At 38.5% G+C, this 18064-nt stretch overlaps 1 protein-coding gene across 1 annotated transcript in view; it reads right to left on the reverse strand.

Annotated features, from left to right (window-relative positions):
* The window catches only part of ASIC4 (acid sensing ion channel subunit family member 4), a 668821-nt gene that overhangs the window by 28947 nt on the left and 621810 nt on the right, over nt 1-18064 (reverse strand). Inside the window, exon 5 of the mRNA XM_053698163.1 lies at nt 10247-10303. Within this exon, the coding sequence (XP_053554138.1) occupies nt 10247-10303 (57 nt within the window). The remainder of the gene's footprint in view (nt 1-10246; nt 10304-18064) is intronic.

The following is an 18064-nucleotide window of genomic DNA, read 5'->3' on the forward strand; positions in this document are numbered from 1 at the left end:
AGAGGACGTGGGCAGTTTGGTTCCCTGGAGGTGACACAGCGCCGCCATTTTCAACACTTTCTACATCTATCCTATTAACCCCTATACCGTCACTAGCCAACCACAAGTACCTATCTATCCTATTAACCCTTATAGCGCCACTAGCCAAGCACAAGAACCTATCTACACTATTAACCCCTATACCGCCACTAGCCCTCTGCAAGTACCTATCTAAACTATTAAGCTCTATACCGCCACTTGCCCACCACAAGCATCCATCTAAACTATTAACCCCTATACCACCACTAGTCAACTGCTAGTACCCTACATTATTAAACTGAATGTAAAGTTTAATGAAAAAGTGCCCGGTATCTAAAAATACTCTTAAAAACAGGCGCACTTTCATTTATTAAACTTTACATTGATTTTATTTTTTTAAATACTTACCTTTCTTTATGGAAAGCAGACCGGCGATCCTCCATCCGCAGCTCCTGCTGTAGTTAGCAGAGCGATGTTGAATCCGACTTCTTCCTCACAAGCTGTATGCCAAAGAGGGGCATGCAATAATTAGTGGAAGCCAGATTTGTCATCGATCTGCAATCTACAGCATGAGCTGTATCCCACTGTTTTTAAGAGTATTTTTAGATACCGGGCACTTATTCATTCATTTTTACATTCACTTTAACCCTAAACTGCCACAACCCCAAACGCTACCTATTCCTACTCTACCTAACACTAAACCCCCTAAGTTACTTAGGCCTAGATTTAGAGTTCGGCGGTAGCCGTCAAAACCAGCGTTAGAGGCTCCTAACGCTGGTTTTGGGCGCCCGCTGGTATTTGGAGTCAGTGATTAAAGGGTCTAACGCTCACTTTTCAGCCGCGACTTTTCCATACCGCAGATCCCCCTACGCCATTTGCGTAGCCTATCTTTTCAATGGGATCTTTCTAACGCTGGTATTTAGAGTCGTTTCTGCAGTGAGCGTTAGAGCTCTAACGACAAGATTCCAGCCGCCTGAAAATAGCAGGAGTTAAGAGCTTTCTGGCTAACGCCGGTTTATAAAGCTCTTAACTACTGTACCCTAAAGTACACTAACACCCATAAACTACCTATGTACCCCTAAACCGAGGTCCCCCCACACCGCCGCCACTCGATTAAAATTTTTAACCCCTAATCTGCCGACCGCCACCTACGTTATATTTATGTACCCCTAATCTGCTGCCCCTAACCCCGCCGACCCCTGTATTATATTTATTCACCCCTAACCTGCCCCCCACAACGTCGCCGCCAGCTACTTACAATAATTAACCCCTAATCTTCCGACCGCAAATCGCCGTCACCTACGTTATCCCTATGTACCCCTAATCTGCTGCCCCTAACACCGCCGACCCCTATATTATATTTATTAACCCCTAATCTGCCCCCCTCAACGTCGCCGACATCTGCCTACACTTATTAACCCCTAATCTGCCGAGCGGACCTGAGCGCTACTATAATAAAGTTATTAACCCCTAATCCGCCTCACTAACCCTATCATAAATAGTATTAACCCCTAATCTGCCCTCCCTAACATCGCCGACACCTACCTTCAATTATTAACCCCTAAACTTCCGATCGGAGCTCACCGCTATTCTAATAAATGGATTAACCCCTAAAGCTAAGTCTAACCCTAACACTAACACCCCCCTAAGTTAAATATAATTTTTATCTAACGAAATAAATTAACTCTTATTAAATAACTTATTCCTATTTAAAGCTAAATACTTACCTGTAAAATAAATCCTAATATAGCTACAATATAAATTATAATTATATTATAGCTATTTTAGGATTAATATTTATTTTACAGGCAACTTTGTAATTATTTTAACCAGGTACAATAGCTATTAAATAGTTAAGAACTATTTAATAGTTACCTAGTTAAAATAATAACAAATTTACCTGTAAAATAAATCCTAACCTAAGTTATAATTAAACCTAACACTACCCTATCAATAAAATAATTAAATAAACTACCTACAATTACCTACAATTAACCTAACACTACACTATCAATAAATTAATTAAACACAATTGCTACAAATAAATACAATTAAATAAACTAGCTAAAGTACAAAAAATAAAAAAGAACTAAGTTACAGAAAATAAAAAAATATTTACAAACATAAGAAAAATATTACAACAATTTTAAACTAATTACAGCTACTCTAAGCCCCCTAATAAAATAACAAAGCCCCCCAAAATAAAAAATTCCCTACCCTATTCTAAATTAAAAAGGTTACAAGCTCTTTTACCTTACCAGCCCTGAACAGGGCCCTTTGCGGGGCATGCCCCAAGAATTTCAGCTCTTTTGCCTGTAAAAGAATAAATACAATACCCCCCCCAACATTACAACCCACCACCCACATACCCCTAATCTAACCCAAACCCCCCTTAAATAAACCTAACACTAAGCCCCTGAAGATCTTCCTACCTTGTCTTCACCATCCAGGTATCACCGATCCGTCCTGGCTCCAAGATCTTCATCCAACCCAAGCGGGGGTTGGCGATCCATAATCCGGTGCTCCAAAGTCTTCCTCCTATCCGGCAAGAAGAGGACATCCGGACCGGCAAACATCTTCTCCAAGCGGCATCTTCGATCTTCTTCCATCCGGTGCGGAGCGGGTCCATCTTGAAGCAGGCGACGCGGATCCATCCTCTTCTTCCGATGTCTCCCGACTAATGACGGTTCCTTTAAGGGACGTCATCCAAGATGGCGTCCCTCGAATTCCGATTGGCTGATAGGATTCTATCAGCCAATCGGAATTAAGGTAGGAATTTTCTGATTGGCTGATGGAATCAGCCAATCAGAATCAAGTTCAATCCGATTGGCTGATCCAATCAGCCAATCAGATTGAGCTCGCATTCTATTGGCTGTTCCGATCAGCCAATAGAATGCGAGCTCAATCTGATTGGCTGATGGGATCGGCCAATCGGATTGAACTTGATTCTGATTGGCTGATTCCATCAGCCAATCAGAAAATTCCTACCTTAATTCCGATTGGCTGATAGAATCCTATCAGCCAATCGGAATTCGAGGGACGCCATCTTGGATGACGTCCCTTAAAGGAACCGTCATTAGTCGGGAGACATCGGAAGAAGAGGATGGATCCGCGTCGCCTGCTTCAAGATGGACCCGCTCCGCACCGGATGGAAGAAGATCGAAGATGCCGCTTGGAGAAGATGTTTGCCGGTCCGGATGTCCTCTTCTTGCCGGATAGGAGGAAGACTTTGGAGCACCGGATTATGGATCGCCAACCCCCGCTTGGGTTGGATGAAGATCTTGGAGCCAGGACGGATCGGTGATACCTGGATGGTGAAGACAAGGTAGGAAGATCTTCAGGGGCTTAGTGTTAGGTTTATTTAAGGGGGGTTTGGGTTAGATTAGGGGTATGTGGGTGGTGGGTTGTAATGTTGGGGGGGGGGTATTGTATTTATTCTTTTACAGGCAAAAGAGCTGAAATTCTTGGGGCATGCCCCGCAAAGGGCCCTGTTCAGGGCTGGTAAGGTAAAAGAGCTTGTAACCTTTTTAATTTAGAATAGGGTAGGGAATTTTTTATTTTGGGGGGCTTTGTTATTTTATTAGGGGGCTTAGAGTAGCTGTAATTAGTTTAAAATTGTTGTAATATTTTTCTTATGTTTGTAAATATTTTTTTATTTTCTGTAACTTAGTTCTTTTTTATTTTTTGTACTTTAGCTAGTTTATTTAATTGTATTTATTTGTAGCAATTGTGTTTAATTAATTTATTGATAGTGTAGTGTTAGGTTAATTGTAGGTAATTGTAGGTAGTTTATTTAATTATTTTATTGATAGGGTAGTGTTAGGTTTAATTATAACTTAGGTTAGGATTTATTTTACAGGTAAATTTGTTATTATTTTAACTAGGTAACTATTAAATAGTTCTTAACTATTTAATAGCTATTGTACCTGGTTAAAATAATTACAAAGTTGCCTGTAAAATAAATATTAATCCTAAAATAGCTATAATATAATTATAATTTATATTGTAGCTATATTAGGATTTATTTTACAGGTAAGTATTTAGCTTTAAATAGGAATAAGTTATTTAATAAGAGTTAATTTATTTCGTTAGATAAAAATTATATTTAACTTAGGGGGGTGTTAGTGTTAGGGTTAGACTTAGCTTTAGGGGTTAATCCATTTATTAGAATAGCGGTGAGCTCCGATCGGAAGTTTAGGGGTTAATAATTGAAGGTAGGTGTCGGCGATGTTAGGGAGGGCAGATTAGGGGTTAATACTATTTATGATAGGGTTAGTGAGGCGGATTAGGGGTTAATAACTTTATTATAGTAGCGCTCAGGTCCGCTTGGCAGATTAGGGGTTAATAAGTGTAGGTAGGTGTCGGCGACGTTGTGGGGGGCAGATTAGGGGTTAATAAATATAACATAGGGGTCGGCGATGTTAGGGCAGCAGATTAGGGGTACATAGGGATAACATAGGTGGCGGCGTTTTACGGAGCGGCAGATTAGGGGTTAAAAGTGTAATGCAGGGGTCAGCGATAGCGTGGGCGGCAGATTAGGGGTTAATAAGTGTAAGGTTAGGGGTGTTTAGACTCGGGGTACATGTTAGAATGTTAGGTGCAGACGTAGGAAGTGTTTCCCCATAGGAAACAATGGGGCTGCGTTAGGAGCTGAACGCTGCTTTTTTGCAGGTGTTAGGTTTTTTTTCAGCTCAAACAGCCCCATTGTTTCCTATGGGAGAATCGTGCACGAGCACGTTTTTGATGCCGGCCGCTTCCGTAAGCAGCTCTGGTATCGAGAGTTGCATTTGCGGTAAAAATGCTCTACGCTCCTTTTTTGGAGCCTAACGCAGCATTTGTTTGAACTCTCGATACCAGAGTTAAATTTATGGTGCGGCCAGAAAAAAACCCGCGGAGCGTTAACAGCCCTTTTACCGCCGAACTCCAAATCTAGGCCTTAGAAAATTACAGAAAATAAAAATACAGTATCCAAAATAAAAAAACATCATTATACCTAACACTAATCTACATGCCCCATAACCTCCCCAAAACAAAAAACCCTTAAACCCTAAAATAAATTACAATAGCCCTTAAAAGGTCCTTTTGTAATGCATTGCCCTAAAGATAATTCATATTAAGACCCCACTCTACAATACAAAAAAAAATAATTTAAAATAAAAAAGCCTATTCTTCTTTCAAAATAAAACCAGCCCAAAAAAAGCCCTAACTAACCCAAAGGTTTGTACTCACCAAGTGAAAATCCAGCTCCTCTTGATCCGCCTCTTCATCCCAGGTCCAGGTACTGGGGCCCATCTTCACAGATGATTTCAATTTAAAATAAAATACTTTCTTGCTATTGGCTAATTAACATTAGCCAATAGGGACTGACTCATTTTAAAACAAATAATATTGATGAAGCGGTACCCCTATATAAAGGGGTTCCGTGCTTCTGGAAAATTCAGTGTGCGCAGCAACCGTTTGAAGACCAGGGCTCTTGGAAGAGTGCAGAAGATATGAAGATGTGGAGCGGAGGTGGTGGAAGAGGCCGCCAAAGTATGCTTTGCAAAGATGGGCCCACAGCACCTGGAGCCTGGATGAAGAGGGCCCTGGCATAGAAGAAGATGTAGAGTTTTTATTTTAAATTTATTTTTTAGGATAGGTTTTTTCAGAGGGAGGTTTTTTAAGGGGATGTCTTGTAATTTTTTTTTAAAAGAGCTGAATTATGTTTACGGCATCCACCCCAAAAAAGCCCTAACTAACCCTAAAGTTTGTACTCACCAATTAAAAATCTAGCTCTTCTTGATCCGACATTGGGCCCTCTTCATCCCGGGTCCAGGTGTTGGGGGCCTATCTTCGTGTCAGTTGAGGCAGACTTAGGTGGCCTCTTCTGCTGCCTCCGCTCTACATCTTCTTCCATGCCAGGGCCCTTTTTATCTCGGGCCCAGGCGCTGTAAGCCCATCTTTGCGGAGATGAACTTTGGTGGCCTCTTTCACTGCCTATGCTCCGCATCTTCATATCTTCGGGCGCTCTTCCAAGAGCCATGGTCTTCATGTGGTCGCCGTCCCACACTGAATTTATGGAAGCACGGAACCCCTTTTTTCATCCATATTGGATGTTTTAAAATGAGTCAATCTCCATAGGCTGTTTTTAGTCAGCCAATAGCAAGAACGTATTTTATTTTAAATTGTAATCATCCACAAAGATGGGCCCTAGTACCTGGACCCGGGATGAAAAGGGCCCAATGTCGGATCAAGAGGAGCTGGATTTTGGATCAGTAAGTACAAGCTTTGGGGTTAATTAGGTCTTTTTTTGGGGTGTGTTCTTTTATTTTTAAGAATAGGCTTTGTATTTTAAGGTTTATTTTTTAGGATAGTTTTTTAGGTATTATTTTGGGGGGTGAGGGATCTTGTAATTTTTATTTGTAAAAAAGCTTAATTATCTTTAGGGCGTTGTCCTTCAAAAGGCCCTTTTAAGGGCTATTGTATGTTATTTTTAGTCAGAGTTCAGTTTTAATTTTGTTTTGGATGTTTTTTTTATGGGGCAAATAGATTATTGTTAGGTATAATGGTGTTGTATTTATTTTAAACACTGTATTTTATTTTTTGTAACTTAGATTTTTTTATTTTATTGTAACTTATTTTTTTATTTTATTGTAACGTAGGGGTTTAGTTTAGAGGGGGTGTTAGGTGTTAGTCTAGTTATAGATTGCGTTGGGAGGTGGCGGTTTAGGCCTTAATCACCTAACCACCCCCTATACTTATAAAGGGTTAATTAGGTGATTGTTGTTGTTTAGCATTTAGTATGCCTTAATCACCTAACCACCCCCATACCTGTGTAGGTGATTAGGTTAGGGAAGCTTAGGGGTTAATAGTGTATTTATCTACAATGTTTCAAAAATTATGCATTTTCATGTATGATGCATATTCTTTTAAGTATAGTATATAAATGAATATGTATTTATTTTTTCTTGTGTTTTTATTGTAAACATACATTTATTTTTAAATTTATATTTATGTTACAAAAGTCATTAGCATTACATTTGTATTATTACATAACAGGCATGCAGTTCTGTAATACTAAATTAAAATTCAACTGTTTTTATAATATATATATATATATATATATATATATATATATATTTTAAAACTATATTTATATTTAATATAATGAACACAACAAGCAAGAATATTTACATTCTAATTTATATCCAATACTTAAACTAATATGCATTATACATGACCATGCATATTATTTCAACTAATGTAGTCTGGCCTTGCATTGATTTTCAATACTGGTGGCCCTCGGTTTACGCCGGTTCAATTTGCGCCGTATCAGAATAACAACTTTTTTTTCAGTCATGTGACTGCTATTGAAAAGCTTTGGAAAGCAAAGTGCACTAATTAAAATATCCAGTAGGTGGAGCTGTCCCCTTGTTTTGCAGCAAAGTTATGCAACTTAACAGCCTGAAATTTATCTGTGTACACAGAGCAGACATTAGCTATCGAGCAACAAGTTTTAGCAGCCACTTCCCTATTATCTTCCTGTCCAGCTGCTTGAGGTGATTGTGCCTAACTGCTTATTAATCACTGCAGATTGAAATGCATAGAATTGCTGCAGACCCAATATTATCTAACATGCTAACAATGCAGCGAACTGTTTGCAGAAAAATGCAAGTAAAAAAATGTTTTTGTTTATTAAACTTAGTTTGATGATGATGCAGTCTGTTGTGTGATTATTTAAATAGGTGCTGTTAGCAAATGTTTTTGTTCATTATACTTAGTTTTATGATGATACAATCTATATTATTAGGTTTATAATGCTGTTTAGCATTTAAAGTCTTCATTTCAAAGCTTTAAAAATAATGTATTAGGTGTTACTTATGACAATTTTGAGAGGGGCCTGGAACCTAACCCCCTCACTTCCCATTGACTTACATTATAAACTGGGTTTCAATTTACAACGATTTCGATTTACAACCATTCCTCCTGGAACCTAAACCCGGCGTAAACTGAGGGCTACCTGTATTTAAAATGTTATGCATTGTCATATATATTGCATATTGTTTTAAGTATTGCATATACATTAAAATGTATTTATGTTAGCTCGTTGGGTTTATTAGTGATAACAAAGATATATATGTTAATATATATTTATGTTATAGTAGTCAGTAGCATTAAATTATATTTAAATAATATGCATTCTACATAACGATGCATCATTTTAAATATTGAATATTTATGTGTAGGGCCTTAGCTTTTACAGTTAGTATTAGGTTATGGAAGTTTAGGGGACAATTTTTAAATCATATGCCTAGTCATTTACAATGGATATTGTTTAAAGCATTGTATATATATATATATATATATATATATATATATATATATAGACTAAAAGGTATTTAATGATGCCTTCTATTATTTTAAAATTAAACATATATTTTCAAATATATATTTATGTTTGAAATAATAGCAAGCAACAATAAATCCCTTTTAAGATATCTACAATACTTGACATAATCTACATTGTACATGACAATGCATTTTTTGTCAAGGAGATGTGGTAAACGCCAGAGCAAAACCTTGCTGGCTGGAACTAGCCGTGCTACCTTCTGGGAAGAATGGGGGACACTTCAGTTCTGGTCTCCTATTCCTCCCAGAAAGCATTATACCCAAAACAAGTGGTATCCCTAGGTACCTCATCAAATTGCTGACAACACACTAAACGGGCGACATGATCCCCTACACCCTGCTCGATCAGCACCCCTTTTAAGATGAGCCGGACTGGGGCTCAATTCCAGTATGGCAGTGAGTTCCAGAGGCCCGGCTAAGCCAGCCAGGTTTTGCCAAACCTCCAGTGGTCGGCCGCTGGCATTTTAACGCATCTCTTTGACACATCATTTAAACATTGTGTATCATTTTAGCAACATAGCTCCGATAGTTATAATGGGGAGGTTTACTATTAAGCATAGTTTATTATAGTGAGGTATTTTCCTAACAGTAGGCAGTATGTGGGAGTTAGCTGGGGCATTTGAGGGGCGTGTAGGTTAGGCATTACATAAGTGTAGGTGGTATTAGGGACTTAGCTGGGCGTTCCAGGGTTGTGTACGTTAGCTCTGACACAGATGTAGGCGGTCGGTGGGAGGTAACTAGGTGGATCAGTGGGAGTGTAGGTTAGATGTGACATAGGAATATGCGTTCAGGGGAAGATATCGGGACGTGCTTGTGGGAGTAGGCTGCACTTTGATTCGGTCATATTGACACCAGTACAATATGTTCGAATTAGCAAAGCGCAGCATACGTTGTCGCCATTTATCATTGCCCAAGCATTTCATGCGAACTGCTTGTGCAATGATGCCCACTGCACTTTCACGGCCAATCGGCTGCTAGCAGGGGTGTCAATCATCCCGATCGTATCTGATCGTGATGATTGCAGTCCGCTGTGTCTTAACTTTTGTTTTCCAGCCCCACAATGTTTAAATACAGCTCTACCGTGGATGATATAATTAAAGGGACACATAGATTAATTACATCTTTGATATGGCTGTCGGTAGCAGCATACAGCTATTTTCGGCACCGGATATATTAGTGTAAAATTGGATTTACACAGATCTTAATGTGATGCACTTTAACACCAAAAAAATAGCCAAATGCCAAATTAATTTTGTACATACCTACAATAAACATATTCAAGGGGGGGTGACCATGGCAGGGTGTGTTCTAAGGAGGATAATGGAGGTACAAAACCCCTGTAATCGTTCATGTTGCGTCCTACATTGTTGTTGAGGAAGAGGGACAAAATAGCACCTTCCTGCTGCTTTTTCTTTCCACCTAACTATGCCCAGCACTTTATAATACCCAGTAACACCCCAGGACCTGCCAAATTTGGCCAGAACATGATACCCTGCCCCGCCCATGTTGACTCTATGGAAAAAACTTGACTCCATCCAGGTGCTAATCTTTTGCAGCCCATTAATCAGTTCCTTGCAGTGCCACCATTCCCTGTTCTACTAAACAAATGCACATTTTAAATGTGTTCTCTGATCTTTTGCAAAACTCCATTTTAACTAAAGGTATAGGGACATGCAGAAATGTACATTTTCCAAACTTGTCATTATTAAGTTTATTTAATAGGAAATGTTGAAATGTATGTAAATGTGAGAAATGATCTTCACAAGACCATAAGGGTAAGGTATATAGTGATGTGTGAGTCATATAACACAGAAGGAACAAACAATAAATGCATTCATACCTAAAGTGTGGTCAGCACAGTCAATGTACAAATTGGGGGAACAGACTGTTTCATTGCCTGAAAGAAAAAAAAATCCATTACCTTACTCAGAACATCACACTGTTCTAATTCTGCAGGTTACTGACCAGAATAAGTATGCATTAAAAACACCGTAAGATAAACTGGCCCAACTTCACATAAATGATTTATATTCACTAAGTGGTGATAATGTAATACCGTATAGTAGGAAATACATCCCTGTCTTTCATAAAAGTGGCAAAACGTAATACATAGCAAACTCAATTAAGGATTTATGCAACATCATTCATATGAATCCTTAATCTCATGATCGATATTAAGTCTGCTCTTTTACAAGTTATAATAATGAAAACCTCTATAAGGTTTAATTACTTGATACAAGATTTGGTTCAATGCATTTTTCAAATTAAAGTCTGCAAAAATACATGGTTGGTCGAGGGTCCTCTGGGCAATAAAAACATACATTTGAACAGAAAATTATTTGAATATGAGAATAGAAAACTGTCAGATTAATTTAAGGGGAAGCAAAATACAGATTTTAATTTCTTTGTATTACTTTATTTAAGACCAATATTTTATTCTGAACACTTCTCCTGGATTCAGAGTTGTTGTGTCACATTATAATATAAAATGACACACTATTTCAAGCCTGTTCCCCAGATGACAATATAAAATAAAAATCCAGTTTCTGAAAGCTGCATCAAGTTTATATTTATCATATATACCACCCAATGTAGTTCTTTCACATTAATTACACTAACATTTTATTGAAACAATTAACTTTCCAAAAAAAAAGTGTGTGAGTGTTATTAGTGTCTTAGTTTTCTGGGTTTTCTTTGTTAAAACTTAGCTCCTCTGCATCAGAGCATTCCTATGTACAATTGCGATATTGCACATGTCTTGAGCACTATATAGCAGCAATGTTTACAACAATGTATAACATTATTACAAACATTCGGCTAGATTACAAGTTTTGCGGTACAGCTATACCGGTGAAAAATTGGCCATTGCGCGTGGAATTGCTGGGAACGCATATTACGAGTCGCAGCAGTATAGCTATACCGCAAGCATTTTAGCCTGTAATGCAACGTCCATTCCGCACTCAATAAAATGACGTTTGAGTGTGGGATTTTCATAGCGCCTGTATTATAGGTTGTGCGGTCCAGCTGAAATGCTTGCGTTACAGCCTATACCGACACGATTCATACAGCCATCTGAGAGCAGTAATGGATTTTGTGTAACAAAAATGTTTTACAAAACTCATAACTAAACTGTAACAAAATACACTAACACCCATAAACTACCTATTAACCCCTAAATTGCCACACTCCCACATTACAAACACTATATTAAATTTATTAACCCCTAATCTGCCACCCACCCACATTGCGACTATTAAATAAACCTATTAACCCCTAATCCTCCGCCCCCGACATTGCCAACACTATATAAACCTATTAACCCCTAAACCACCGTCCCCTCACATCGCAAAACACTAAATTAAACTATTAGGTTTAGGGGTTAATAGTTTAATTTAGTGTTTGGATTTCAGAATAGTTTGGATTTCAGAATATTTGTATGTTTGCAATTCGATAGTTTGGAGGGGGGATGAGACCAAGTGTAAACAACAATATATTTAGGGGCAATATTTACATGTCACAATAGAGCTTATATATGCAACCTAAAGGAAGTTTTACATCATTTGTAATACTTTTATATACATAGTATTATCAGGAAGATAGTACAAATACTGCAATCACAAAGGTAATAGTTGTTTAGCATTTGTATTTTAGAGTACAAAAAACAAACAAATTATATACAGAGGCTGCTAAGTTTCACCAAAATTACGAGTTGTGTGTTCATGTTTTAACACTGAAAAAATGGTAATTTCAGCATTAAAACAGCACCACAGCCATTGCAAGTCTTGTCGGTATAGCTGTACCGTAAGCCTTTTAGCCTGTAACGCAACGCCAGTGCCGCACTCGTAAAAATGACGTTTTTTCATGGGACTTCCATAGCGCAGCCATTACGAGTTTTGCGGTGAGGCTAAAAAGCTTGCGTTCCAGGCTATACCGACAACATCCGTTTTGCAATCTAAAAGTAGTAGTTATAAGTTTTATGCTACAAAACTGTTACATAAAACTCATAACTAAAGTGTTACAAAGTACACTAACACCCATATACTACCTATTAACCCCTTAACAGCTGCCCTCCCGCATCGCAAACACTATTTGAATATTATTGACCCCTATTTGCTGTCCGCCCACATCGCCCCCACTATACTTAAGTTATTAAGCCCTACACCGCCGCCACTATAATAAACCTATTAACCCCTAAACCGTGAGCCCCCACAACAAAATATACTAAATTAAATTATTAACCCCTAAACCGAAAGCCCCCACATCTCAATAAACTAATTTAAACTAGTAACCCCTAAACCTAACTTTATATTAAAATTACAATTTCCCTATCTTAAATTAAATTAAAACTTACCTGTCAAATTAAAAAAACTAAGTTTAAACTAAAAATTAAACTAATATAACTATTTAACTAATATTAAACTAACTACCAATTAAATAAAACTAAAATACACATTAAAAAAATCCTAACAGTACTATAAAAATTACAAACTATCTAATTCCAAAAAATAAAAAATACTAAATTACAAAAAATAACAAACACTAAATTACGAAAAATAACAAACGAAATTATCAAAAATAAAAAAGAATTACACCTAATCTAATAGCCCTATCAAAATAAAAAACCCCACCCAAAATAAAAAAACCATAGCCTACAATAAACTACCCATAGCCCTTAAAAGGGCCTTTTGTAGGGCATTGCCCTAAGTTAAACAGCTCTTTTACCTGTAAAAAAAAAGACAACAGTAAAACAGTAAAACTCACCACCCGACCAACCCCCCAAAATAAAAAAACTAACTCTAACAAAAACCTAAGCTACCCATTGCCCTGAAAAGGACATTTGTATGGGCATTGCCCTTAAAAGGGCATTAAGCTCTTTTGCATTGCCCTGAAAATGGCATTTAGCTCTTTTAAGAAAAACCCAAACCCTAAACTAAAAAAACCCACCCAAAAAAAACCTTTAAAAACCTATCACTAACCCCCGAAGATCCACTTACAGTTTTTGAAGTCCCGCTTGAACAATCTTCATCCCTGCAGCGAAGTCGTCATCCAGGCGACGAGAAGTCTTCATCCAGGTGGCCTCTTCTATCTTCATCCAGGTGGTAAAGTCCTCATCTAGGCAGCGAGAAGTCTTCATCCAGACGTCCTCTTCTATCTTCATCCAGGCGTCATCTTCTATCTTCATCCTGTCGGCGCGGGTCCATCCTGAAGACATCCGGCGCAGAGCATTGTTTTCATATGGTCGCCTCCATATACGGAATCTTCAATGCAAGGTACGCAATTTTGGAATTTTAAATCAGCCAATAGGATGAGAGCTACTGAAATCCTGTTGGCTGTTCAAATCAGCCAATAGAATTTCAGAAGCTGATTTGAACAGCCAATAGAATTTCAGAAGCTCTCATCCTATTGGCTGCTTTGAACAGCCAATAGGATTTCAGTAGCTCTCATCCTATTGGCTGATGTTGAATTTCCAAAATAAAATCAGCCAATAGGAATGCAAGGGGAGCCATTTTGAATTGCGTACCTTGCATTGAAGATTCAGCCTACAGCGGCGACCGTATGAAGAGGATGCTCCATGCCGGATGTCTTCAGGAGGGACACGCTCCGCCGGGATGAAGATAGAAGATGCCTCCTGGATGAAAATAGAAGAGGCCACCTGGATGAGGACTTCACCGCCTGGATGAAGATAGAAGAAGCGATCTGGATGAAGACTTCTCGCTGCCTGAATGACGACTTCACCACCTGGATGAAGATCGTTCAAGCGGGAGTTAGAAAACTGTAAGTGAATCGTCGGGGGTTTGTGTTAGGTTTTTCTAAGGTTTTTTTTTTAAGTTTAGGATTTGGGCTTTTCTTAAAAGAGCTAAATGCCCTTTTCAGGGCAATGCAAAATAGCTAAATGCTCTTTTAAGGGCAATGCCCATACAAATGCCCTTTTCAGGGCAATGGGTAGATTAGGTTTTTTTAGATAGTTTTTTTTTTATTTTGTGGGTTTAGGGGGGGGGGTTGTTTTTTGTTTTTCAGGTAAAAGAGCTGTTTAACTTAGGGCAATGCCCTACAAAAGGCCCTTTTAAGGGCTTTTGGTAGTTTATTCTAGATTAGGTTTTTTATTTTGGGGTGTTTTTTTTTAAAATGGGCATTAGAATAGGAATCATTTTTATTATTTTTGATAATTTGTTTGTTACTTGGGCATTTTATAAAAGAGCTGAATGCCCTTTTAAGGGCAGGAAAAAGAGCTAAATACCCCTTTAAGGGCAATGCCCATACAAATGCCCTTTTCAGGGCAATGGGTAGATTAAGTTTTACATTATTTTTATTTTGTGGGTTTGGGGAGTGGGGGTTTGTAAACTGTTAGGGGGTGTTTGTTTTGTTTTGTAGCAAAAGAGCTGTTAACTTTAGGGCAATGCCCTACAAAAGGCCCTTTTGGGGTGTTTTTTAAAGGTATTAGAATAGGAATAATATTTATTGTTTTAAAAAATGTTTGTTATTTTTTGTAATGGTAGGTTTTTTTATTTTTTATAATGGTATTTTTTTTATTTTTGTAATGTTAGGTTTTAGTGTAAGGCAGGTTAGGTTTTATTTCACAGGTAAGTTTGTATTTATTTTAACTAGGGAGTGAGTAAATAGTTAATAACTATTTACTAACTATTCTACCTGGTTAAAATAAATACAAACTTACCTGTGAAATAAAAATAAAACCTTAGCTAGCTACAATATAACTATTAGTTATATTGTAGCTAGCTTAGGTTTTATTTCACAGGTAAGTATGTATTTAGTTTTAAATAGGAATTATTTAGTTAATAATTGTAAGTTTAATTTAGCTCTATTTTAATTATGTTAAAGTTAGGGGGTGTTAGGTTTAGGGTTAGGGTTACGTTAGGGTTAGGTTTAGGGGTTAATATAGTTTAATTTAGGTTGTTGCGATGTGGGGGCTGGCGGTTTAGGGGTTAATAGGTTTATTTAGTGGTAGTGATGTGGGAGGACAGAGGTTTAGGGGTTAATAACTTTATTTAGTGGCGGAGATGTCAGGGAGCGGCAGAATAGGGGTTAATAGATTTATTATAGTGTGGGCGATGTTGGGGTGCAGGGGAATAGGGGTTAATAACTTTAGTATAGTGGCAACGATATTGGGAGTGGCAGATTAGGGGTTAATAGCTTTATTTAGGTGGCAGCGATGTCGGGGGTGGCAGATTAGGGGTTAATAACATTATGTAGGTGGCGGCAATGTCGGTGGGGGGCAGATTAGGGGTGTTTAGACTCTGGGTTTATGTTAGGGTGTTAGATCTAAACGTTATTTTTTTTTCCCCCATAGACATCAATGGGGCTGTGTTACGGAGCTTTTCTTTCCACGATCGCAGGTGTTAGGCTTTTTTTCTAACCCGCTTTCCCCATTAATGTCTATAGGGAAATCGTGCACAAGCACGTCAAAACAGCGCTTGGATTGTGTGCTGTATGGAGCTCAACGCAGCCATATCGCACGCACAAGCCAGTTGTTTCAAAACTTGTAATTTCTGCGTTATAGAGGGTTAAATAACACAACTTTTGTTGCGTTGCGTTAGTTAATTTCCCTATATCGCGCTTAACTCGTAATCTAGGTGATTGTGATTTACTGGCTGGGAAAAATAGTAATTTTTTATTTAAAAAAAATATATATATTATTGAGAAAGTCTGCATTTTGGGATAAGTCTGGAGTTTGAAATTTCAGATTTGGGGATTTGTAATTTTTAGGGCCAGATTACAAAAGTAGTGGTATTTAACACTCTTGCGCTAACTCAGCTAGAAGTATTTTTTTTTAGTGCGACAGGTAGAACTCATATACAAAAAGCCAAAATTAGGATTTCACGCGCGTTAAAATATTCAGTCAATTGAGCATAAACCTAACACCCTACTTGTGCAAACCCGATCACAAATTCTCAAGTCTGCTAACCCAATATGAAATTCCAATGTTCTTCACATAGCCGCTGGCTGCGAGACCGTGCTATTGAAAGCGGCATAGAAAGACCAGCGATGTACATGGTACGTCATTGGTCATTAAGGGATTAAACATGTCCATATATGTATACATATGTATTTATGTGTTTAAATTGGTATATATGTCTGTAACTAAGTATATACACATATAAATACATCTGTACACTCATATAAATATATATATATATATAATACATATAAATGGGTATATATATCTGTAAATAAGTATATACACATATAAATACATCTGTACACACATAAATATATATATATATATATAAAAAAAAAAAAAATATATATATATATATATATATATACACAAAACATGGAAGGGAACTGCACTCTCATACCGGACCGGGTACACATCCCATGACCCTGCAACATGCTCAGCCCTGGGTGCCACTGGCACTCACAGGAAGCTGTGCTGTCCCCAGAGCCACAGGCAGTTAGCCCCAGACAGGTCTGGGTGCAATAACCATAGGGAAAATTACAAAACAAATGAATACAACACACAGAGAAAACCCAGCACTCACTTACAAGCTCTCAGCTAAGATTTAAAAGCAAAAATGGAAAGGTTACCGCATCTGGCCAAATGGGACAAGCCCAGGTACCTCGTCAAGGTCCTTTCCAATACCTGGGACCCTAAAACAGCCACACAATGCAAGCATTCAAATCCAAACAAACTGGGAACAAGGGAAGGGTACACAGGCATATGTAATCACCCTAGACATATACAAAACACGGAAGGGAACTGCACTCTCATTCCGGACCGGGTACACATCCCATGACCCTGCAATGTTAAGCCCTGGGTGCCACTGGCACTCACAGGAAGCTGTGCTGTCCCCAGAGCCACAGGCAGTTAGCCCCAGACAGGTCTGGGTGCAAGAACCATAGGGAAAATTACAAAACAAATTAATACAACACACAGAGAAACCCCCTCACTCACTTACAAGCTCTCAGCTAAGATTCAAAAGCAAAAATGGAAAGGTTACCACATCTGGCCAAATGGGACAAGCCCAGGTACCTCGTCAAGGTCCTTTCCAATACCTGGGACCCTAAAACAGCCACACAATGCAAGCTTTTAAATCCAAACAAACTGGGAACAAGGGAAGGGTGCACAGGCATATGTAATCACCCTAGACATATACAAAACACGGAAGGGAACTGTACTCTCATACCGGACCGGGTACACATCCCATGGCCCTGCAATGTTAAGCCCTGGGTGCCACTGGCACTCACAGGAAGCTGTGCTGTCCCCAGAGCCACAGGCAGTTAGCCCCAGATAGGTCTGGGTGCAAGAACCATAGGGAAAATTACAAAACAAATTAATACAACACACAGAGAAAACCCAGCACTCACTTACAAGCTCTCAGCTAAGATTTAAAAGCAAAAATGGAAAGGTTACCACATCTGGCCAAATGGGACAAGCCCAGGTACCTCGTCAAGGTCCTTTCCAATACCTGGGACCTTGACGAGGTACCTGGGCTTGTCCCATTTGGCCAGATGCGGTAACTTTTCCATTTTTGCTTTTAAATCTTAGCTGAGATCTTGTAAGTGAGTGCTGGGTTTTCTCTGTGTGTTGTATTCATTTGTTTTGTAATTTTCCCTATGGTTCTTGCACCCAGACCTGTCTGGGACTAACTGCCTGCGGCTCTGGGGACAGCACAGCTTCCTGTGAATGCCAGTGGCACCC

Source organism: Bombina bombina, chromosome 1 (genome assembly GCF_027579735.1).
Source record: "Bombina bombina isolate aBomBom1 chromosome 1, aBomBom1.pri, whole genome shotgun sequence".
Taxonomy (NCBI): domain Eukaryota; kingdom Metazoa; phylum Chordata; class Amphibia; order Anura; family Bombinatoridae; genus Bombina; species Bombina bombina.